This window comes from Nomia melanderi, chromosome 6, assembly GCF_051020985.1.
Source record: "Nomia melanderi isolate GNS246 chromosome 6, iyNomMela1, whole genome shotgun sequence".
NCBI classification, from domain to species: Eukaryota; Metazoa; Arthropoda; class Insecta; order Hymenoptera; family Halictidae; genus Nomia; species Nomia melanderi.
The window spans coordinates 18,094,871-18,119,664 of record NC_135004.1 but is presented as its reverse complement, the minus strand read 5'-3'; the positions used below and the strand labels follow the sequence as shown (position 1 = coordinate 18,119,664).

The window sequence follows — 24,794 nt, the reverse complement described above, 5'->3', positions numbered from 1 at the left end:
CACCGAGAGGCAACCGGGGAGCTGCCCTAAAGGCCTCCGCGCGTTACGATACAAGTTGCCGATACGTTCGCGCCAGGTTTCATGAAGTCCGCGTCGTTTCAGCTGACCTTCGGCCGATTCCCTTCGGTTTATCGCGGTTCCGACCTGTCCTCTCTTCCAACTGCAGCGTCGGTTTCGATAATAGGATCTACGAGCATCGCGGAGATTCGAGTTACTGGACACTCCGAGCGTCCGATGCGGATTCATTGGTACCGATTCGCGCGTTGAAAGACTAGGTGGTATCATGAAACCTAGCCGCGGACGCGGGTATCGGCACGACGGATCGCGGCGCGGAGAGGTGTTCGCAGGGAGCGCAACAAGGGGGTTGCTCGGCGTCACCGTTTCTCGCGTTCGTCGGGGGAGTGGCGCAAACAAGCTCGTATAAAACAGAGGGGACGCAACGGGGACCGAAACACGGCCGAGCGTGAACCGGGAAACGGGGTCGCGCGTTGTCCGTTCGGATGATCGTGCGAGTCGCTCGGCGATCTTATTTGGTAAAAATCGGTTGCGGCGCGACGCTCTCTTTACAAGGGCGAGAAAGAGGAGAAATAATCGTTATCGTGGATTCATGTACAAATATTATACAAAGTATGCGAGCGCACGTTCTTTTCTTATCCTTTCCTTTAACAAAGGGAACGGGACGAAAGGGAGACCACACCGAACGAGTTCCTTTTCGGACGAAGTCGACTGACGGCCGAGCGGCAAGCGAAGCGCCCTTAGTTTCGGTGTTTCACAGAGTAAAACGGAGAAAAACTTTAGCATCGCTTTCGCACGCTGTCGATTCGATGACGGTTTTCTTTTAATTACACGGGATAGACGCGCGCGATGACAGAGTCAAGGTGTTACGTGTCTGTTTTCTGTGTGTCTCGTTGTCAACGTACACGACGGACGAACGGGAGATCGCGTTCTCTCTCTCTCTCTCTCTCTCTCTCTCTCAAACTATCTCTCACACTCTCTTTCTCTCTTTCTCTCTCTCTCACTATCATCTCTCTTTCACTCTTTGCTCTGTGTCCCGGAAGATGGGATAAAAAATAATTCGTTTTCTCTCTTATTAAACTCTCTCCTCGCGTGGTTTTTTTTTGTTATATAAATACTATCGACGATAAGGGATTACACTCTTTTCCTTTTGCGTTACTCTCGTGTTTTTGTCGCTTTTCTTTCTTTCTTTCTTTCTTTCTTTCTTTCGTTCGTTCGTTCGTTCTTTCTCTATGAAGGATGTTGGTCTCTCGATACACGGCATGTATATACACACACTCGACAGTTCGAACCTGAGCTGAGAGAAAAAATAAAAATTGGAATGTATATTTTTAAAACTTGTTTTTTAATAATAATGTAACAATAGTCGGGTTAAATATTCATTGAACATCAACATACAGGTGTCCTTATCTACGTTTACAAATCGTCAAGAGGAAAAAACGAAGTCTTTTCTTTGTTCTTCCGTTCTATTCTCGTTCACGTCTAAGAGTATAAAAACCGTAGCAAAAAACCTAAATTTCACTGTTGTTCGCCCCCTCTCTCCGAGCGGTTCGCGACACGGCTAGCTTTCGCGCGTTTTACAAAACCGAACCTTACGTATGTTACAAAAAAACGCAGTTTTACAAAAAAAAATTGAAGTAGTAGCGATAGTAGCGGTAGTAATATTAACAGTAGTAGTAGTGGTAGTAGTAGTAGTAGTGGTAGTGATAGTAGTAATAGTAGTAGTAGTTATAGTAGTAATAGCAAGAGTAGAAGAAGTAGAAGAAGAAGAGAAGAAGAGAGGAACAGCGGAAGATAGAACAACAGAGGCGAGAATGTAAACAAAGAGGAGTTGCGTTTCAACTAAAGTTTTTTCCTAAATATCACTCTGCGGAGCGGTCTTTACAGCGGGACGCAATAATTATTATTACACAAAAAAAAAAAGAAAGGTGAAAAGAAACAGAGAAAAGAGGAGGAAAACGGTGCGTTATCATTGTATCGTATGATTCGAAGAATGGCGAGCGACGGCGACAGTGTCATTTTCTCCGTTCGTGCGTTTTGTCCTCTCGTGCAGCGAGAAACGAAAGAAGAAACATGCCACCGGTAAATATAGAAAATAAATAAAAGGAACGCGCATCGTTGGAAATCTATATTTTACAACATTTATCGTGACCGATGCAGTGTGTTGGATAACGAGGGAGGCGAGGCTGGATCGGGAGAGAATGAGAGAGACTCGAACGCGTTTCTCTCCGTCCCTCTCGACGCTCTTCCCGGGAGAAGAAACAAAAAGGGAGAGACTGGGATCGAGAATGGTGTGTGTTTCATTCTTTTTTTTTTATCACCTGTGAGGGGATAAATGTTTACATTTGCGTCTCATTAGTCGTTTAATTAGACAATCATCATCATTATCATCGTCGTCATCATCATCATCATTACCATCATCATAATCACCATCACCACCATCATCATCGCCATCATAATCATCATCATAATTATCATCATAATCATCACCACCATCATCTCATCATATCATCATCATCATCATCATCATCATCATCATCATCATCATCATCATCATCATCACCATCATCACCATCATCATCATCGTCATCGTTATCATCATCATCATCAATTCACTATTTACGAAATGTCATAATAAAAAGTAGTACTCTATAGTCGGTATTTCAATAATAATAATAATAATATAATAATAGTAATAGTAATAATAATAATAATAATGATCATTATTATTATTATGTTCCATAAAGTCTGTGGTTATCGTCTATCCGCCAACCGATCGAATCGATCGGGCAGCGTTCACTCCCTCTCGAGTTATAGAACCGCGCGGCCTATATTGTGTTCCGTTAATATAAAAAAGAAAACAAAAAATCGTATAATATATATTTTATATATAGCGTTGTTATCATTCGCTTCTCGTTACAATAATAAATTGCCGCGAACGCCGAAACGCGCCGACGGAGCCCTCGGCGAGAGCCGCCGAAGAATCCGTTCCCGCTTCACCATTCGCGAGTTACTCGCGAGAATCTCGCGGTATATTCTCCACCCTCCGGCTCTCTTTTCTTCTCCGCGTGCCTCGGGGACAGTCGAAGATTCATTTTTACATACACGTGTCGCCCCGTCGAGCCACGCGCGAGAGAAGAAAAGAGAGCGGCGAGCCGTTTACACGCTGCTCTTCCGTTTCTTCGTTGCCCGGCGCCTGCTTTCCCCGGTTTCTCCGCGGGGCTCTCGCTCTTCGCCGGCATCCCCGCGTTTCTCGGACGAACCAGGTTCGCCGTCGATTTCCCCGCTAATTAATTTAATAGAAATGAACCATCGAAACGACGGGGTCGCGCCGAAGACCGCGGGACCCCCCGATCGGCGCGCTGACGGCGTTCGAAACGTTCGCACTTAAAGAGTTTAGTACCGCGAACGGTATTACCACTTTCAGATTTACAACACTGCCCTAAACACAGCCATACTAAGCCAAATACTTTTGGGTTTTCGTCGTTAACGATTAATCCTCCTTCCGCCCAGGTAAAATCGTTCATTTAAATCTATGTAGTTCTCGATCACCGTCCGTGCTTCGTCGTTTCTCTGCCAGTCGTATTACTTCGGAGGGTGTTTCTTTTCATTTCCCCGGTCTCTTTCCTGTCTTCCCTTTCGCCGGTGCGTCGCGGCTCGTTTATCTACATCTCGGAAGGATGTTTCTTTCCCCGACTCCTTCGTCGCCGAGTCGCTTTTTCGCTGTTTCCGGATTCTTTTCAGTTTTGGTATCTTTGGAGGCTCGGATCGGATCGAAGAGATCCGAGAACGAGACGATGGTCGCGCTCGCGCGGATGCGACACGCGTGTCGCGATACGAGTAGCGTGGATACTCGGTGTGTATGGTAGAACCTTGATTATCCGAACCGGTAATGCATCGTTTCTCGTTTGTTCTCCTACGACGTTTACGTTCCTTCATCCGAATCGGTTCCAACTGACACGGATGTTCGAGATTCTACTGTACCGTTTGATTACCCGAACCATCTTGGTCCCAGTCAGTTCGGGTAATCGAGGTTCCACTGTACCGCTCGATTACCCGAACCGTTTTGCTGTCAATTAGTTCGGGTAATCGAGGTTCTGCTGTACAGGCGGACCGATGAGACCGTTCGGACGACGATTCTCGCGCGATACTTCTCGCGTTCCAGCTACGGACGAAACACCGAATCGAATTGCATTGTTCCCTCGGGAATTCCATTTTGCTTATCGCTAAATCAACTGTAAGGATTTCTGAAGGAAGCTTGTCGGTCTTCTCGACGAACGTAAACGAAAGTGTCGGTAACGGGCGATGATTTCGACCCATCTGATAAGTCGAGTGTTAACCAACGGACGACTAATCGACAGGAAAACGAAGGAGATATATTTAATTACCGAGCGTGTATCTCGCGCGAGTATCGTGCGTCCGCAAGTTCGCGATATTAAGTATCGAATCCGAGTATCGCGATACGTATGTCCTCGCGCGAAGGTGACCGAGAGGCGCGACGAAACGTAGAAACGACGGAGGGAGAAACTAAACGGGAAGGAACGAGAGAGAGAATGTACAAATGAGAAAGGAATGTCTGCGCGTCGATGATGATCTCGTGCCGCGGGTTTCGGATAGATAAACGTCAAAGAAGAAAGAAAGCAAGCAAACGAAACGTTCAACGAAGGAAACGCAACGATTTCCTCGGACAATTAATACTGGATACGAATTACGTATTCCACGCGAGAAGTATTGGATGCCGATCGTTTTCGCGTAACGTGTTCCGTCGGAAGTGTTCTGCCTCCGATGAAATTTTTCTTCGCCGCCACGCGTTCTCCGAGCTAGTTTTTTACTGGAACTTCCGTCTAACCGCGAATGAAAAACACCTTTCCCCCATCGAACGAGTCCGAAGGGTACACCATTCATTGCAAATACCAGCGCGTAACAACAACAATAATAATAATAATTAACAGTGACGGTGTACGATGTCGCGTGTGTGTATTCGTGTATCAGGTCGCAATCGCGTCGAACGTATTTGAACACATTGCCGTAACGCGTTTCGCTCACAGCTCGTTGATTCTATTTCATTTTGTAATATATTATTCTTTGTTCTTCGCATGCTCTTTTTTTGTTTTCTTTTCTTTAGGTCACGTGCTACTTTCTCTCCCTCTCTCTCTCTTTCTTTTTCTCTCTCACTCTCACTCTCTCTCATTTGTCGTCGACGGAAACGATTCTGCACGTGTTCTTTTCGTTATCTACACCGAAATATGTATAATATGTATATATATGCATCGCGCGACGTTTCAGTGGAAAATTCTTCGTATCGTTCGCGATTATAAATCGACTACAGCTCTGAATTACATTGTACACCGTGCGTATTCTGTGGGAACGGGGGAAAAAGGAAAAGAAAAAAAGAAAAAGAGAACATATCCAATGAATGACGGACTTCCCGAGGCCGCGACACCTCGCACGCGCCGTGTTCTGTCGTGTCGTGTCGTGTCGTGTCGAATTTGTTTTCCGTTCCATCCCGTGTTCCCTTTTTATCGCCTAGTCAATCTGAAATACGTTTCATCGAGGAGGAAAAAACGAGTTAGGAAAAAAATTACACTTACAATTTACTATGGTACAGCACTGGCATGGTCGTGTAGTGTAGTTGTCGGCAATTGTACGTGTTTCATCGCGAGCTTCCCGGTTCTTTTCTATTTTTCGGCGTGTAAATCACAAAGCGTTCGGCCGCCTCGACTTCTTTTCCTTCTACTCGGTACTTTCAGCGTGCTTTCGGCCCCATGTAACGTTCACGCGCGCTCGACTTTTTTTTTACGTGTGAATTAAATGGTACGCGTGCACGTGTGTGGATCCCTTTCTCGTTTTCGTTTTTCCCGAACATTACTCTATACCTACACGATTTCAATTTCTTTGCAATAATATTAATAATAGTAATAATGATAATAATAATGATAATTAATAAGAATCAATAATAATAATAATAATAATAATAATAATAATAATAATAATAATAATATTAATAATATAATTATAATAATAATAAATTTATAAGAGACAGGGAAATTAATATAATAATCGTTATTATTATCGTAATAATAGTATAGTATGTACAGAACGCTTTATCATGCGGAGGGGCCCGACAATAGGTTTACGCTTTCGTAGCTACATTTTGATTGAACTGTACACATGTCTGGGCCCCGGCGTGAGTTTTGTTTGCGAAAAAACTCTTTGTTTTCTTTTTCTCTTCCTCTCTCTCTCTCAAAAAAAAAAAAAAAATCTTTTTAACACGATTCTGTTTTTTCTGCCTGTTTTCCATTTAAATATAAATCCTCCCGGGTCTGCTAGCGAATAGCAGCTTGTAGTGAATCTCTACTTTTTTGGTTACGACACCGTTAATCCGCGTCCGTCTCTCGCGGCCCTGCCCCCCAACGAAGGGAGAGGAACCGTTCCAGTTTTATTTAGCTTTTTTTTTTCCTTATCTCCCGTCATTCGATCTCACCGCGCGAACAGATTCCCCGTGTCCGGCAGATTATCCGAGGAATAAATTTTGACGTCCGTTTCCTATACTCTTCGCCAAGAATGTGTGTTCATAAAATTTAAATACCACCGGAGGAGGTACGACCCTCGGGCAGCTGTAGCGATCTCTTAACAAATTAGCCTAAGTTAACATTACTTAACTTTTTTTTTCTCTCTTTCCCACTAAATCTCTCTGTTCTCCCTTCCTTACATTACAAACGTTGTGTCGGTTTTGTTTTTGTTTTCTTTTGTTTATCAATTCTTTCTCTCTCTCTCTCTCTCTCTCTCTCTCTCTCTCTTTCTCTCTCGCTCGGTCGCTCTTTCATCTCACCGTTATATATCGTTTCCATCGTTCTCACACTCTCTCTCTTTTTCTCTCACGCGCGCGCGATCTCTCTCTCCTTCTCCCTTTCATACGATCCTCAGATATTCATCACCTTTTTCGTTTGTGTGTATATATATATGATATATATATATATACTTTTGCATCTCGTCACGATAATAATAATAATAGTGGTATATAATAACTGCATATAATTGCTACGCTAATAGTATTTGAACTATTAATTATTAATTAACGTTAAGTATACACAACACATTTGTACGATTTCACTCAGCCTGCACGAGCAGCAGCGAGGGGAAGGTGGTAAAGATGAAAAAGGTCGTGTGTTTTGGATGTAATCTCGCTCAATCTCACTTGCTATTCTCTCTTTCTCTCTGTATGCCTGGATGCGTGTGTTCACAGGGGTAAGGGGATTGCGTAAGAACGGGAGTTGATGATTTTCTCAATGTATGGCGGCGTGTGATCTTTCGATATTGCCAAATTTTCGTGTGTGTACGAATTTCAGTTCGTCTCATTCAAGAGTGTGTGCAGGTATATGTGTATGTATATGTGTGTGTACAGGGTAGGACGTATCGATAGTCTCTCTCTCTCTCTTGATTTTACATGTAGTTTCGGTATCGAATTGTTCACGACTTTCCACCGGTTCTCGATTACGGGAGTTTCAGGGAGGGAGGGGGGGTGGCATGGGAGTCACGGGGGATATGACGATGAAGAGGAGTCAAGAGGTTGAGGTACGAACAGTACAGAGTAACGTAAGAAGTTCAAAGTGTGTCCATTGAGCCAACTGTAGCATTATCGCGGAGAGCGTCTCCTAAAGCAGCAGCACCACATCACGCTGTTATCGCTCCCGCACCCTTAACTCGGAGATAAAAAGAGGGAACACGCGTCGTCGTCCGGATTAATTTGGTCGCACCAATCTCAGTGTTGGAGGGGGGAATAGGTACTCTGACTCTCGTCCGTCGCACCGGGACGTGTGTGATCGGCGGGGTACCTTGATCTCCACGAAGCTAGGAACGCAGCAGAAGAACGGATTGGGGTTGCACACCCTTCCGCCGCCTCATGGCGGCGGTGGGGTCCGAAGCTGCAACATCGACCGTCCTTCGAACGGTGGGAACGGCGCCGAACATCAGCCATCCGTTCGACCGATTATATTTACGTAGTCACTTGTAGCATCGACCGACTCTTCACTAACAGTCACTACAATCCTTCGACGAATTTCGAGAGTTGGTCTTGCGGAGTCATCGGCGTCACTTCACTGGAGTCCGCACCACTGGTCGGCGGCGGGGCCGGCGATGGATGATGGGGCATTGCGCCCGGATGACCCGTTGGCGCTCCCGTGCCGCCGTTCAGCTGTGAAAGCATCATCTCGCTAGGGCCGCCGAGCTCGTGAGCCGGCGAATGCGTTGGCGTGCCGTGTGGCGGATGATGATGAGGTGATGGCACCGGCCCCGATCGAGGCGAAGGAACTGGTTGGTTGCGCGGGGATGGAACCGGTCGCGGTGAAGGATTCGGTTGAGGAGATCGAATGGGTGGCGGAGATCGTACGGACTGCATGAGCTGTTGCTGTACAGAGATCCCTGGAGGTCCCATCACACCTTGCGGGGAAGGTATCGGTGGCGGTGTCGGCTTTAAACCGGGCTGACCGTAGCCTTCGCTAAACCCACCGTAACCTGGGGAAGAATACGCGGAATCGTGGCAGACGTTAGACCACGAACCAACCGGCTCGACGAATCTCGTTTTGTCGGGAATCGAATGACTCTTACCGAGAAGGGACGGCCTTATTGGTCGTTGTTGACCGTAAGGTGGCGCCGGTGGTTGCGTGAACGGTTGCTGCTGTTGCTGCTGTTGTTGTTGCTGTTGCTGTTGTTGCTGCTGCTGCTGTTGCGCCTGCTGCCTTTGCATCGCCATCATTTGCTGTTTATACCACTGTGACTGCTGCTGAACAGGCTGTTGCTGTTGCTGCTGCTGCTGTTGTTGCTGTTGATTCAACATTGCTTGTATTTGCATTCTGCCTGGTTGTTGTTGCTGCTGTTGATGCTGCTGCTGCTGTTGTTGGTGTTGCTGCTGCTGTTGTTGAGACATCATATGCTGCAAACTTGGTTGCTGTTGAGGCTGATTAGGACCTAACGGTCCGGCGACTCCTCCTCCGTATTGACCGGTTTGCTGCTGCAGCGCCTTTTTAATTTAGACAAAATTATACGATCAAAGAAATCGTCGTAGAGGATCGAGGATAATAGACATGATAAAATAAAAAGAATCAATCAGCGGCATACCCGTTGCTTGATGAAGGCAGCCATTATTGGTGGATTGCTTTTGAGTATTTGAAGTATTTGGTTCTGTTGCTCGGGCGTATGGGGATTCTTGAGAGTTTGCATAAGTTGCTGTAGCACTTGTTTGTGCATGGCGGTATTTTGAGCCTGTGACCCAACCTGGCTAACCGGACCGCCGATAATACCAGGCTGTCTGGGCATCTGTCCTCCCATTCCAATCACTGGCTGTCCCTGATGTTGTTGTTGCTGCTGCATTAACTGTTGCGGCGTTTGTTGCCTTAAACCAGGATTCTGTTGCATCACTGCGTTCGGCTGATACCTACTACGCATTCAAACATGTTTATAAAACGTACACATATTTGTCGAAAAGACTTTTTAACTGGCAACTTGGCAAAATGTAAATCATAAGTATTATCGTTTTGCTTATTTCCAAACGAAATCATACCTTGGCGTCCACTGGTCCATTGGAATGAGATGAGTACCGCCAGGGTTTGGCATTTGGACGGGCATTGGTCGTTGCATTTGTGGCGGAGGCATCACTCCACCCGTTTGTCCTGCCACACCTACTCCAACGCCGACTCCACCGCCTGGCGTTACCTTGCCGTAGCCAACATGCGGCGCCTGTTGTCTCGCAGCTTCTTCTTGTACTTGCTTAACGACTTGGAGGACATGAGCGGGTGGTGTTTGCGTTCCAGGTTTCAACCCTATTCCAGGTTGATGCGGTGAAGGTAAATTGGTAGGACTGACACCTGGTTTCATGGCGACACCAGTTGGCATAGTAACATTGGAAGTCTGCTGTCCACTTTGCATCGCCCCAACTGCACCTGTTGGTCTCGTATTCATCACAGCCATTCTTCTTCTGCAAAGAAAAAAATGCAACGATTGAAAATGTATTTTTGAAACTCTGTTACAATTTAATGAAATCAATGCTACTGGTAACGACTGCTTACCTTAATAATTGCGCTTGCTGTAACCTTTGCTGAAGCTGTTGTTGCTTCAACTTGTGTTTGATATTTGAACAGAATGGGACAAGACATTTAGTCTCTTGGCAGTGTTTAGCATGGTAACAGCACAATGCAATCAATTGTTTACATATTGGACAACCACCGTTCGTTTTTCGTTTACAAATCTTTGTATGCGTTACTACTCTCTTCATCTTCTGGCAACTAGGTAATCGACAATTAGCGTCTCTACACTGGCACGCGTGTACCAATGACTGAATACATCTTTGTATCGATAGTTTACGCGCCTCCTATTGAATAATTTATGAAAATAATTATTTAATACATCTCTTACATTATCAATTGTGTAATATATAACGAGCATCGAGAAATTGTTGTTTACCTGTGGATTTTGTTGCTTGGCATCGGCCGGCGATGAACCATCATCCAAATCTAAACCAAGTTTCTCCATATGATGAGGATGACCATCTTTTTCTTTACAACTTATACATAGGTCAAAGTCCTGTTCATATAAATAATATTAAATTCCTCGTATAATGGGAACAAACATATGTCAGGGAAAAAAGGAATAGATTTTTTTATACTTACATCACAAACCGTACAGTGATACCTCGTTTCTACATGACTCTTACAATTATTACAAGTATAAACAAATTTGTCTTGGCCTTGGTTGTGCAGTTCGTACAACATAGACATAGAACTAAACTTCGCGCGTCTTAAGGAAGAGAACTCGTAATGTCTTTCTCTAGCCATTGTGAGAAAAGCATCGCGACCATCCATGAGGTCACAATTAATAACGGGGTCAGGATCCTGAATCGGCTACAATAAGTATTGTTAACGTATATTAGTACACGATAGTATATTCCATTCCAACATGTTACAAAACAATTCTGATTGCTTACTGCTAAACTGGCTGCACTTTGAGCGCTATGCAACCTGATAACAAAGAATACTTCTTTATGTTTCTCCATGGTTGCAAAAATTTTTGCAGAGAGATCGTTCCCTGTTTGCGGAGTATTAGATTTTTTACTATTCTTTCTTTGATTTGCTTTGGATTTGTTCGACTTTTTCGCCTTTTTCTGACCCTTTTTCTTGCCATCCGGACCTGTCTCAGAATCTTCCGACATTGAAAAAATCTAGAATGAAATTATAAACTAGAAATTAACATCCGTGAAGAAAAGTACACAACTGTTTATAAGTTATTGGTGGAATCTTAATCGAAACCTAATTATTATTATTATTAATCTACACTAGTCATTAGTCATTAATCCACTTACCGCATTAGCAGCAGCAGCTTCCGCAGCTTCTGCCTGTTTACGTTTCTCTTCTTCTTCTTGATCTAATTCTTTGATACTTTCTTCTAAAACATTGGGCCAGAAATCACCTTCAAAATATGGTAAATCGGCGGCTGATGAAAGCTTGTCTTCCATTGCTTGTTTTAAAATATCCTATAATTAAGGAAACAACGAAAATAATTTTTAATCTAAATTATATTAACAGACCGTAAGCAAAAGAAAATATTTTTAATTGTCGCCTGCTTATCCTATGTTCAAATTTACATACTCTCTAAGAACATTAGCTTATGTGCAGACGTTAATTTTAGTCTTCTTTGACACCCAAGAGTAAGGGGGTCAACTCTCAGGTAACACTTGAGACTGTATTATTTTATTTATATGAAAGAGTCCTAGGAAAAATGAAGGTCACATCAGTGGGATTCGAACCCACGCTCTTTAGATTCGTCGACTAATCGCTCTGCTTTAACCACCATAGCCACGGTGCTCGCTGACTTTTCTAGTCTCTTAATGCTGCTTAAAGGGTTTGGTTGGTCCTGATCTGACGTATATGACCTTATTGAATCAAACTGCTGATACTAACTTTATAATCCAGTACGATCCTTTCGACCATGCCTTTGTCCAGCATTTTCTTGTACCATTCTTGCAATCTTTTAGGCTTTGGAATTTTTTGCTCCTGAGGGTGGCAGTGAAAGATGTAATCATCTCCTTCAGAAGGTGGACAAGCCCAAATATGAGCCATGGTATATCTGCGCAACAAATTGTTCGAGGGACATTATTCAGTGTTCAAAGTATACGACGAAAATATCGGTCATGAATAAACTGTAAATATCGTGATGTATAAGTAGAAGTATTTAAATCGCATATCATTTTTATTTTGTTTTTAGCTTAACAAGACGTATAGGCGGTTCTGTACTCAAAAGTAACTTTCTACTTACCCAAGCTGCTTCGCGTAGTCTAAATACCCAAGAAGTATCTCATGGTAAACTGCTGTACGAAACTGTCTAGGCCGGAAAAAGTGTACAGAATCCAAGTACGCGATATAGACCCTTCTAGTGTTAGGTGGAGTACATTCGCTGCCATATTCCTGCACATGCATGCCGAAAAAACACACGTCCGTGCCATCGACCTCTTCAAATGCAAATAATGCTTTCGCCCTGTAAGGAAACTCGCCGGGCATGTCACCGTTCTCCACAAATCTACTTCTCATGCCAGGCTTCACTTCCACTACTTTGTCACTGGACGCCACAACTCTAATTGCAACTTCGCCAGCACCAGCTTCTTTCTTCTTCAAGAAGTTGTTTACTCGCGTCTCTATGTAAGTGCCTAATTTAGTGACTGGTAAACGCTTAGCGTTGAACTTGTTCTCTTTACGCTTCTGTCCTTTTTTCTTCAAGCAGTTATCACAAGTGAACCTATACATAAAGAAAATGTTATCTTATAGAAGCTTATACAATCCAATAAACTTTTTTATTTGATTAGAAAACTTTAGAGAAGCTGTTACTGCATAAATGAACATTTATGTTTACCCTAATGGCCAGATAGATTCCATATGAAGCACGCAGATTTGATGTACTTTTCTGCCACAATCTGTGCACACAACAAAAGGCTCCAATTCCAAGTGATCATTCTTCATTTCCTGGAACTGTTCCTTTTTAATGGCACTGAAATGAAATGTAGTAATTTGTGTAACCCGTCCGCTGAACCAAAAGAGAAGAAAGGTTTATTGCAGTAAGTATTATCACGGTTCGAATACTTACGTTTGAGGTTGCGTTGGATCGTCTCCCAACGTCACAGTGTCACCAGGAATGTCGTTGAAACATTTCTGACAGAAGGTGTATCTGTCGGAAACAAGACCATATGCCTTTAGACTGTTGTGTTCCAATAGTTTTTTAGATCCGAATTTCAATTCGTCAATGTCATGCGTGCATGATACGAAGATCAATATACATGTATATTTTTTGTCACACCCCAATTGATGTATCCAAATGTCGAAAGTCCAATTTTGATAAGTGTTTATTTTTCCGATTATACACATGCAAATAGTAATATGTTTGCCAATTGTATATACATATTTATTTATACGTATTCAAGTCCGTTTCGTTTTTTATAGTTTCGATTCCAAAAGTTGCAGAGAGTTGCCGTGTTTTTAGTTTTTGGTTTCCGTTATATATTCATTTATCGCAATTATATATATATTTTTTTAGTTCGTTTTCAATTCACGACATCAGGTATCCAATTTCGATTGTCCCATATTTCCAAGAACCAATTTTCGTGGCACGAAGTAGTAGAGTTGGAAAGAAGCAAGGGGCGCGGGCAACACAAGAAGCAAGCAGCAAACAAGGATTTTGTGTGTGCGTGCGCAACCCATGGGTAGAGCGAAGGTAACATACAAAGAAGAGAAGAGTGCCATCGTTAGACACGAAATATATATATATACATATATATAAATATACATTATATACATGAAATACTTAATTACATATACCCAAGGGTTACAAACGTTGTTTTTCTTTGTTAACTAGTGCTCACTACTATGGTACATTATTCGAGTACAATGTACTAAACTGTTATCTCAAAAAAAGATGTCCAACTCTTGAACACTAACTACAATATGAGCCACTATATATACTATATATCCCTTAAGTATATGCACATTAAAAAATGTAAATTTTTTTTGTGCGAGTTTCACGTAAAAATATAATCGTTGATAAACATATTATAATTGTAATGTAAAAAGATATAATGAAGTTTGGGGAAAAAGAAACGTGTAGGTCAGGAGACTGGCCTGCATCGGCTGCTGCGACCGAAGCAGGCTAATTAGCCTGCCAATTTAATCTGGCGTATTCGGTTGTAGAACATTTTTCATTGATAAAAATGCACCATACGAGGTCGAATACGCCCTTGGCAGACAATTTCAACTTTTTCCCCTTTCGAATTTAATAGAGGTCAAATTTATCAATACATTTCGAAGACAGTCGGGGGGCAAGAAAAGTCGTTACTATGATATTTAGTTAACTAAATAGTTGTCGACTGGCAAGATGGAGATTTAAAAAAGGAAACCTACACAGCGTATTCCCATCATGCAAACTATCTTTTCGTCAAGTATTAAATAAATTTGTTTGTCGCGGAAGGTCGTTTGACAAACAAGTAACATCATCCAATTGTGATGCATCGGACTTTTATGAAACCATGTACAACAGAGATTGTGAAAATCTTCACCATGTATCTTTTTCCAGTAAGAGAATGAAACTATTTAATTCATATTTGTAGCTACTATTTCCAAGTATCAAAACAGTTAGACATTTTTATACAATGTGTAATAACGTCTCGAATATTTTCACAGAATTTACATGTATACAGAGTTTCATCAAAACTAATGGGTCACAATTGGGGAACGTTCCTTGCGAGACCTTTTCACACACTGACCTGTTCTGATAGGAGTAGTACTTCGCATCCCTGGGTATCGTACAGAGTTGTTTCCCGTAACAACACAAAACTTGTGGATTAAATGTGTATTTTCTGCCGCAACAATAGCCCAGGGCCTGCATCACTGGATCTATCTCTTGCTCGAAAACTTCCGAAAGCTGAAACCAATATACAATTGATCATCCAAGATTCGATCATCGAAATTTAAAAGTTATTAATAAACTGCTGATCTTTATGCGTGCGCCTCGTGTACGAACATGTAAAGTACAAGGAATCGTGGATGCGAAGAAGAATTAATGGTATTCTCATTCTATTTTTGCCGGGAAATTATCTTCTAGTCGGTGGAAAGAAATTATCCATAATTTTGACTTTTATACGATGCTCTATGAAAACAGAAATTCGCATAAAGATTCGCGACGTAGTTACTAAGAATTCCTTGAATACGTACCTTTGTACAGTATCTGTACACTCGCGACGTCTTACGATTATATAGCCACGCGTTATCAAACATCATCCACACGTCGTCAACATATTCCCATGGATCGCTATACTGACCCGTGTCCAATTTCCTTTTGATCGTCGATAGATCCATCGGTTTCTTAACGATATCGAAATAATCCGGAATCCCTAACGCCTGCGGATCGACCGGCTGTCTAAACGGTATAGATTCTGGATCCTGACGGTACAGTTTCTCCAACGTTGGCATCAACGCTTGCCGCAGCTCGTCCGGTTTGAATAAGCACAACCGTTTCTTATCTGTCGATGTACCGCTTGGTTGTATCGGCTCAGGGACCAACGGTTTGATGTCCGGCGTCGTTGTATCCTGACTAGACATCGGCGTCACCGGTTCTTCCTTGATACAGGATTCCTCCTTCGCGATACCCTCGCCGGATCCTTCTTCCATCGGTTCCTGTTTAATCTCCGTTTTGATCGGTACGTCGTTGTTCACGCTTTTCCCGCCGTCCATTCTGTGATTCTCAGAACCGTCCTCCTGCTTGATCTCCATCTTCATACTCTCCTCCTTGATGGAGTCCAACTTTCCCTTATTGTTATTCATCGGCGGACTAGGTGAATTATCACGGTCTGTGGCAGACACGATAGCAGCCATTTGAGAAGATATGGACAAGGTTCTAGGCGCGTTCAAAGCGGCTCGTTCCTGTGACGTCATGCCTTTCCCGAGGCCCGCTAAGCCAGCTGGAGACGGTGTAGTGCTAGGATGAGGCGGTGTTTGATTGGCAGATGAAACTGTCTGATTCGGAGTCATCAGAGAAGGAACTAACGGTGTATTAGGTGTGGAAGTCGTAGATTGAGGTCCGTTCGCCGTCGTCGTTGGACCAGGACTAGGCCCGCTGGACGCAGGAGGTGGTATCGTTTGAGGAGTGGACGTGCTGATGCCGCTGTCGCTAGGCGTTGAGACTGACAGAGGTCGACTGTTGCTGAACTGTTGGCTTTGTTGTTGGTTATTCTGTTGGATACTGAACGGCGACGGCGCTTGCGGCATCGGCGTTGTCGCGCCGCTCTGATTCGAAGTGCTCGTCGGTTGTTGCGGCTGCGATTGACTTTGTTGCTGCTGTGGTTGCGATTGCGCTGATTGCTGCGACTGTTGTTGCTGTTGCTGTTGTTGCTGCTGTTGTTGCTGCTGCTGCTGCTGCTGTTGTTGTTGGTGTTGATGAGCGATTGCAGCTTGCGCAGCTTGCGCTGCTTGAGCCTGCGCCATTCGAACCTTCATAATGTCTGTGAACTGGTGTTGATTCTGTACAGGAGAACTGTTAGGCAGACCGGAAGTGCCGTTCGAGGTTGGAAATTGACTAGTTGTTGCGGATGTAGTGGTAGTTGTTAGGTTCGCTTGTGACATTTGTCCAAATGGACTCAAACCGGGATTTGGAACGACATTGGGATTGGAGGTTGACTGCCCGTTTGGACTAGGACCCGGTGGGCCAACTAAAATCCCCTGTTGCTGTTGTTGCTGCTGCTGCTGCTGCTGCTGTTGCTGTTGTTGCTGCTGCTGTTGCTGCTGCTGTTGTTGTTGTTGCATTTGTTGTTGAACCTGAGCTTGTGCCTGAGCTTGAGCTTGGGTCTGGGCTTGTGCTTGAGCCTGGACTTTGGTTTGGGCTTGAACTTGTACCTGTTGTTGTTGCGCTTGTTGCTGTTGCGCCTGTTGTTGCTGAGGAAACTGCATTCTATTGTGTGGAATGCTTATTGCAGGTAAATTTCCAAGTTGAGACATGCTTGGTGAATGACTACGTAAGCTAGGAGTAACCGTTCCAACCGGTCGTGACGGTGGAACAGTTCCCACACCGGGTGGAGCGCACGGCCTCAAACTCGGACCAGCTGCTCCAGATGACCCTGGTTGAGGCTGCTGCTGCTGCTGCGCCTGTAACTGTTGTTGCTGTTCTTTTCGTTTCTGTCGCTTCTCCTCTAACTCTTTCTGAATTTTATATATTTTCTCAGCAAGTAAATGGTAATACTCTGATCGGGAATTAGCCATCTCGTACATGTCACCTTCAACTTTTCTCGCGTACGAGACTAAATTGTACATTCTCTTGTCAAGCATAGCATTTGGGTCCGGAGTGGGAAATATGGCTTGAACCAATTTATGAACAAGATGATTTCTAAGATCTGGAGTTACAGTCAAATGCCAGTCCTTAGTTTCTTGCATCGGTGTTGCTGTTACTTGATTCTGTTGAGCTCCAACCGGAAGCTGAGGACTAGCTAATCTATTTTCGGCCGCGACACTGAGTTGTCCGGAATCGTTCAAACCGAATAACTGATGTACATTAACAGATTGCTGTATATTTGCAGGAGCCGCCGCAGCAGCAGGCGTTGCTCCGCTGGTGGACGCAGTCTGATTACCGGCAACACCTACAGTGTTAGGATCAGAATTTAAAGGAAGAGATACATTTGGTGCGACTACTTGCTGTCCAGCACCAACCACGGACTGGCCAGGAGCAGTTTGAGTTGGAGGTTGAACTAGCCTCACGCTTCCTATTGTACCAGTCCCTCCTTGCATACCTGGTGCTGGTATTCTTCTCGTAACACACGAAGCAGGCACCAAGCCAGGTGTTGTTGTGGGACATTGAATACCCAAAGCATCGTATGCTCTTTTTACCTCAGTTGGACTTGGATTTGGTTGACTATTTGGTTGTGATGTGGAAGCGGCAGCAGCGTTTGTGGTTTTGTTCTTATTCGCTTGTTTTAGGGGCAAGCACACTGGACAGTCGTTGCGATTACAATGTTTCCAATGACTAATAATCTGTCTAGAGGAGCTACAATGTGGCACCATGCAAGTTTTCCCTGCTTGGCAGGCGGTCATATGGTTTAAAACGTTTTTCATCGTTTTGCAATCTGGCAGCGTACAATGTCGAACATCGCCATTATTCGCTTGGGTTTCACGGCGTTGACACTTATGCGCATGAAGCAAAAGAACTAGCTGCTGTTGAATAAGTTTACGCTTTTCGGGATCAGCAGTTGACTTCGTAGCACCTGATAATAGAACAATTTTGTTTAACTAGTTGATCTTTCGAAAACGTTTTTCGATTTTCAAAAATGTATGCTTACCAGTTGGAGCACCGGTACCGGTTATTTGGCCCTGAGTAGCTTGTTGTGAACCAAGTTGAACTCCTGTTGGCGCACCAGCTTGAGTTTGAGCTGGACTCGGAGCAGGTGGTTGTGCTTGTTGTGCCATAGTACCTTCTTGGCCACCCACAACAGTAGCAGAACCAATGGGACCTGTGTTTCCTCCAAATCTACCAGCAACTTGCATGGCAGTCATATTTGTTCCTACTCCTTTCTGTTGCGGTGTAACAACTCCAACAGGACTATTTGTACATACTGTAACACCAGGTCCTGGTCCACTACCTGGAGATGCTGTGAAAAAATATCATAATTTAATATTACTATACCAAAAGATTCCTGCAACTGTTACAAACAATAGCTCTTTTCTCGGTAGAATGCAAAAGGTCTTGGAGAAAATGATGAATGATTCAAAGATCGCTACATTTGTAGAAATACATGTAACGTAATAGTTGTGTAAATCATTTTGTAAATACTAATAACCCTATATAATTAAAATAATTACCATAACCATAAGGAGTGGATGCACCAATTTGTCCCATGTTTGGCATATTTGCCATGTTTGGAGGAGCTTGCATTCGCGGACCTCCCTGGCCAGTACCAACAATACCAACTTGATGTACTTGTTGGTGTGGACTTTGCCCTCTTGTAGGACCAACCATATGAGCCTGCTGTTGTTGTTGCATTGCTACTGCTCTAGTGTTCATTATTCCTGGCCCATTTTGCATTTGAGGAACACCATGTGGTCCACTAGGATGATGAATTCCTTGAGTATTAGGACCCATCACCTAAGAAAAGAAGTTCCAGGTTATAAATCATATAAAACTATAACATTTGTCAAATATTATGGTCATGCATGGTGAAATGTCGTTTTGCAAGTTCAAAGGCAATCATTTCACAAAAATGTAGGTAAAATGTTGTTTGTATTTAAGACATTTCATATTACATGACCTTAAATTGAATAAAACTTACAGTATTTAAAGGTTGTTTGTTCAAACTGTTGGTTACAATTAAACTTCCACCTGCCATTCCACCCATATTGTTATTTCCACTAGCACTGCTGGTCATAACTAGGCCAGAATTCATTCCACCTGGCATTGACATGGTAGGATTGTTTCCAGCCATGCTCATTGATGATTGAAGACCTCCCATAGAATTTGCAATAGACATTTGATTGTTTGCCAATGAACTGGCTATGCTACTTGGTAAATTTCCCAGACTCACAACCATTTGTGGATCAACTACTTTAGAGACAGAAACATTTGGTGGAGATTGCATATTTGGACTTTTGTTACCCAAAGTTCCAGCAGCCATTACTAAAGAATTAGTAACCAAATTTTTGTTGCCCTGTTTGAAAAATCATTGAAGTTAAATAACAAGAAACAAAACTTTATCTTTGATTTGTATACATATGCATCTATATTTATATATATATATATCACAAGTACAAACTTGTTGTTGTATTAAATGATGTGGAAGTTGTTGCTGCTGTTGTTGTACATGTTGTCGAAGTTCTGAATCAAGGGCACCATTCTGCTGCCCTGGCCCTGGTCCTGTAGCTGGCGGTTTAGCACTTTCAGTTGCAGAACCCCAAGATGGTGTTGCCAACAGATCGTCAGGTAGATCATTTTCAAGATCAAACATATCTGTGTTTGTTATGTAATCTGAGAATAGACATTTACATTAAAAATAATCCCTAATTACTTTAACTGCTGTAAAAAGTACTAGTTACTAGAAAAGTAAAATTTTGAAACAATCAACTGTTGTACTAATACTCCAATAACAAATTCTATTCAACCTTTTCACAGTATAGCCTATGTGGCCATATTTTGTTATATTTTCTACATGTAAAAGTGTCACTGACCTTTAGAATCAGTATGAAATCAACTTTCCATCTGAATATATTTCTCTATTACTACTTCTGGTGTCATTAATTTTAGAGAATTTAGCATATTTTTACACAAAATAATATTTATCTCTAAGTGGTGACTATTTCATCGATTATGAATCCTATGGACTGATCAAGCATGAAGTTCCCTTAACTTTATGATATACAGAATCTGTAAAATTCTTAATTGTACTGAATATTTGATCATTCAGTTACTTTTCTGTTAATTTATTACACTGTGGAAGGGTTAAATTATAAAATTCACAACAGGTTCAATACAGAAGAAAAAAAATTTGCTTTTCTAGACAACCAGTTTAAAAAGGGGATCAGATTATGATATTAGATGTAACATGTACCATAGAGACCAAAAAACCATTAGTAATATTATGAAGATAAGATTCAGCACCGTCACCATAGCTTTTATCCAAAGTTTCAATAGTGGGATCTTTATACTACCACATAACTCTTACACTGTAACATTTGTTGCATGTTGTATAATATACCTGCATGTAAATATACATGCACATATATGCACACATGCACACTCTTTATAATAATTATATACATATTATAAACTACAAAGTAAGTAGTATTTATTTGAATCAAACTAACCTAAAGTATTGAAATATACATTTGTTGCACAAATATACCTTTTAACTTACTTGATTATCCACGATAGACGATACATCGACGGAGAAAAAAGGGGTCAAATGCAATATTAAAGAAAAAAAAAACAAGAAAAGAAAATAAAACGATGAAAAGATACTACACAAACTACATGTAAATATAAACAAACAAATATGTAAATAAATAAGACATGAGACATACACAGAGCATAACTTAAAGGAGTTCATACTACAGCGGAATAAAAATTTATTCACAATAATGTCGTGCTAAACTACTAAAGCAGCAAAGCTACCGATGGCAAACTTTAGAGTAGACAGTCATGCGAAGAAATTATAGTCACTCTAAAGAGTATTTACAACTGTTTGCACATGGAATGTTTTTTTAATGGTATAACATTAAAATAAAAAAAATATAAAATAAAGTTTCTGAAACTCGTACAACATAACATTGATTTATTCTTTTGAGATTGATTTTATTTGATTTTCAACAGCAATTACCTGTAAAGTATATAAGTATATAAGTAGAAAAGATCATATCTACCTACCTAAAAACCTAGTTCAACTTTAGCTCAACAATCGTTTTATTACTTTACAATTTACTTATTATTTCATGTAGTTCCATCCTAATTATAGAGCTCTGTGCATGTGTGTCGCATGTCCATATTACATTGATTATCCTTAAATGCATTTGAAACACCATATGTACTCAAATATTTACGTTGTGTTTTATGTCAAGATATCCCATAACATGAACTTTTTCTAACTACTAAAACTGATCCAATTTTTCTCCAGTATCTTGAAAAACAAACTGACGCATCTCACTAGTGAAGTATCATAGTTGTTACATTTTCTATTTGGTAATTAATGTACTTGATCATTCTCATGTTTACAAAGAAATTTACTTTATTCAACCATAGTGACAATATGCTAAAACTATACACATTTTCTTTAACAATACGACTGAATCATAAATCATGATACAAACTTGAAGTAATTTAATGACTTTACAGCTTTATGGTATTAATATATGAGATGAATGGACAAACAAACAAATTTTGTAGTGCTGGATTTAATATTTTTCAACTTTTTGCTGGGTTTTTTTTTATTAATATTTACTTCTTTTCTGGACGGTATGGTTGTTCCAATGTGGCTGCAGCTGATGCTGTTGCAGATGTAGCTGTTGTGGCGGGCCCTGCATTTGTTGCATGTTACCACTGCCACCTCCCCCGTAGTTTGTATAAGCATGGTGCATCATTACAGGCGCCATACCCACTACATATATTACAGTTTTTATTTCAGACTGTGGAAAATTGTCTAAGCTCTGGATCTTATCATTCGAAGTAGCAGAAACAGCCTCAATATTTTTCTATACCACCAATACCTATAACCTTGCTAATGTATGACACTGCAGGTAACAGAGACTATGTCTGCTACTTACTTTGGATAACCTGACTAAATCTTGCAATTTATACATCGATTATTTAAGTGACACGGTTGTTGTTTCTGATTTGATACAGGATTACGTGAAACATTATTGAGTTCAGAAACTGTTAAAATGGTAAGATAGCACTTAAAGAATGTAAGAATAAGGAAATGGTTAGCGCATCAATCATGCCAGCAATATGTCTTTTTTAATTATTATTTGAAATTTCCATGCATTTGCCATGCACTACAAAAGTAAAATAAGAACTAAATCTAAAAAGAACTAAGAAAAACCTTACAAGATACTATTGTTTCTTAATATTAAAATGAGATAATCGAAAGAACGTGCAACAAGACAGAAGTTATAGAGATTGTTTAGATACAAATCATTACGTTTCAAACACTGAATCTTTCTATAACCTCTGAGCAAAATTTATATACTATATGCAAATTATTTCGTAGATAAAACAATGGTCCATTGACAATGAACCATCGTGAAACGGTGGGAAAGTATGATCTGCGATTAACTGTCTTGAATTTTCGAACTGTTTGTCACCAGTGACATTACCGTGTTACAACAGCGTCAATGATTCCTAGTCAGGATTTCAGATTTCTGTGAGAAGAAACATCGAAACGCGTTTCTCACGGATAAATATTCAAATGTACGTCCAAATAATCCTTCGCGTCGACGAAAACACAAGAAAATTCGCAATATAGTATAGATCCAGCGACGGTATTTCTTCAACGGTTAGGTTAGTTTGAGAACTAATGTTAACTAACAAACAGATATGATCTCGATCGTTCGAAACGTCGATTAAAATGAAAAGAAAAGCTGACTTTCGACGATCTCGGAACACATTGAACACAGGGCCCTGTCAGTGAATGACACTCGCGGCAGGAAATAAGACGATCAGCTACAACCACAACATCTTCCTGGTAGTTCAAAGAGAATAGAAAATAATCGCGAAAAGGACGCGAGAGGACCGTCCAAAGAAACTAACATTTAGTGCGTGGAGAATTATGTCACCGGGGAGAAAATAGAAGGGTGCTGGTGTGTGTCTGAAAGAAAAACCGAAGCATCGGTCACGAGGGAATTTTGCTCAAAGGTTCGAGTCGTCAACAAACTGACAGTAATCGTTCGAGGTGCAGTACACGGTTTCTGAAAGTTCTTCGATATCGTTCGAAAAGTGCATGTGGCACATCACGTCTAACCAAAGAAACGCTTGAATGTGCTAGCGATCTATCCCCTGAAAGGTTAGTCGCGTGATGCGACTCGTACCGTAGTACATGTTTTCGAAGACGAAGAAGGAGATGAAAATTGAAAACTTACCCGCGGAGTCGGAAGTTCCTTGAAAAGGATCTCCGAGCTTCTGCCGCTTGTTCGGCGGGCCGTCCACCAGGTGGTCGGCCATGGTTCCTTTTCAGGGTTAATTATTTCTTGTTTCAGGCTGTTTACTCTCGGTAGCAAGTAAGCAGCGGCGGCGGCGGCGTTAGCGAGTCGTCGAGTCAACCGCACGCACGCACGCACGCAGAGGCAGGCAGGCAGGCACGTATACACGGGTAACACACACGAGCGAGCGAGCGAGCGAGCGAAACGCTGCACTACGCCACTAGAAGACCGCTGCTGATGCTGGTTACTGTTGCTGGTTCTTCCTCCTCGCTGGTAAAGCCGCGAATATTCACCAATCTCTTAGCGTATTCGCAGGCATGACAATAACAATGAGAACCGCGGCGCGTAGAGCGTCCCCGAGCACGCTTCGTTACACGATCAACCATTGGGCATCGTCGGGGGGTACGTCGAACCCCGCGCTAAAGCCCACACACGCACACACAGTAAATTTTGTCTCTCGACAGGCGCACGGGCCACTCGCGGCGAAGCACTGGACAGACCGAGAAGTTACCAGGACTTATCGAGTAATTTGGTAATCGCGAGGATCACCAGCGTGATATTAAATGTACACACCAGCTAAACGAGGTCCGTCGCGTTTTATACTTCGTCTTAGCAGTCGGTCGCGCACGACTCGTCAAACACTCGAGTGTGGCGGACTGGCTGCGCGCACGGCGCTATCTCGCAGCAACGATATCGGTCTCGAGGCCCTCTGGCACCATCTTCCTCTCCTCTTCTCTCGCCTTGGCACACTGCGACACGGGGCGCGCGAACGATCACCGCGGACGCGGCTCGCTTTCCCCGCACATTTGAGGCAATCACGGACGCCAGGAGGCGAGGACGACGAGATGAGTCGGCTCCGGGGCGGCCACCGCGCGCCACAGAAATTCGCTCGGGAAAAGCGATCGCGAGAGTTCCGCACCGCACGAGTATCGGCTAACGTAAAATGGCGGCTGCTGTTGACGAGAAGTTTTTCTACGCTTGTCAGAAAATGTCCGACTGGCTCCGTATGGTTGCCGTGACGGTAGACCGACCGTCCGATTGGCTCGACCGTTCACGTGACCCACTGCCCTCGCGCGATTGGCC

General features: G+C 42.5%; 1 protein-coding gene across 6 annotated transcripts; it reads right to left on the bottom strand.

Moving 5' to 3' along the window:
- Nucleotides 1-6,865: 6,865 nt before the first annotated feature.
- On the bottom strand, nt 6,866-24,721 carry LOC116430209 (CREB-binding protein). Of its 6 annotated transcripts, none has more exons than XM_076368730.1 (21): nt 23,652-24,721; nt 22,016-22,171; nt 19,838-20,049; nt 19,358-19,732; nt 18,891-19,173; nt 18,371-18,679; nt 15,261-18,295; nt 14,813-14,970; nt 13,144-13,254; nt 12,913-13,047; nt 12,322-12,798; nt 11,967-12,132; nt 11,369-11,539; nt 10,994-11,227; nt 10,680-10,910; nt 10,474-10,593; nt 10,080-10,381; nt 9,575-9,988; nt 9,133-9,451; nt 8,623-9,034; nt 6,866-8,529 (listed from the first exon to the last, which is right to left on the bottom strand). In XM_076368730.1, the coding sequence occupies exons 1-21, from the start codon at nt 23,731-23,733 to the stop codon at nt 8,057-8,059; spliced, it is 8,175 nt and encodes a 2,724-aa protein (XP_076224845.1). In that variant the 5' UTR covers nt 23,734-24,721; the 3' UTR covers nt 6,866-8,056. The 6 variants fall into 6 exon arrangements, with proteins under 6 accessions (XP_076224845.1, XP_076224846.1, XP_076224847.1 ...); XM_076368731.1 differs by having other exon boundaries at nt 9,133-9,448; XM_076368732.1 differs by having other exon boundaries at nt 13,144-13,224.
- Between the last annotated feature and the right edge of the window lie 73 nt (nt 24,722-24,794).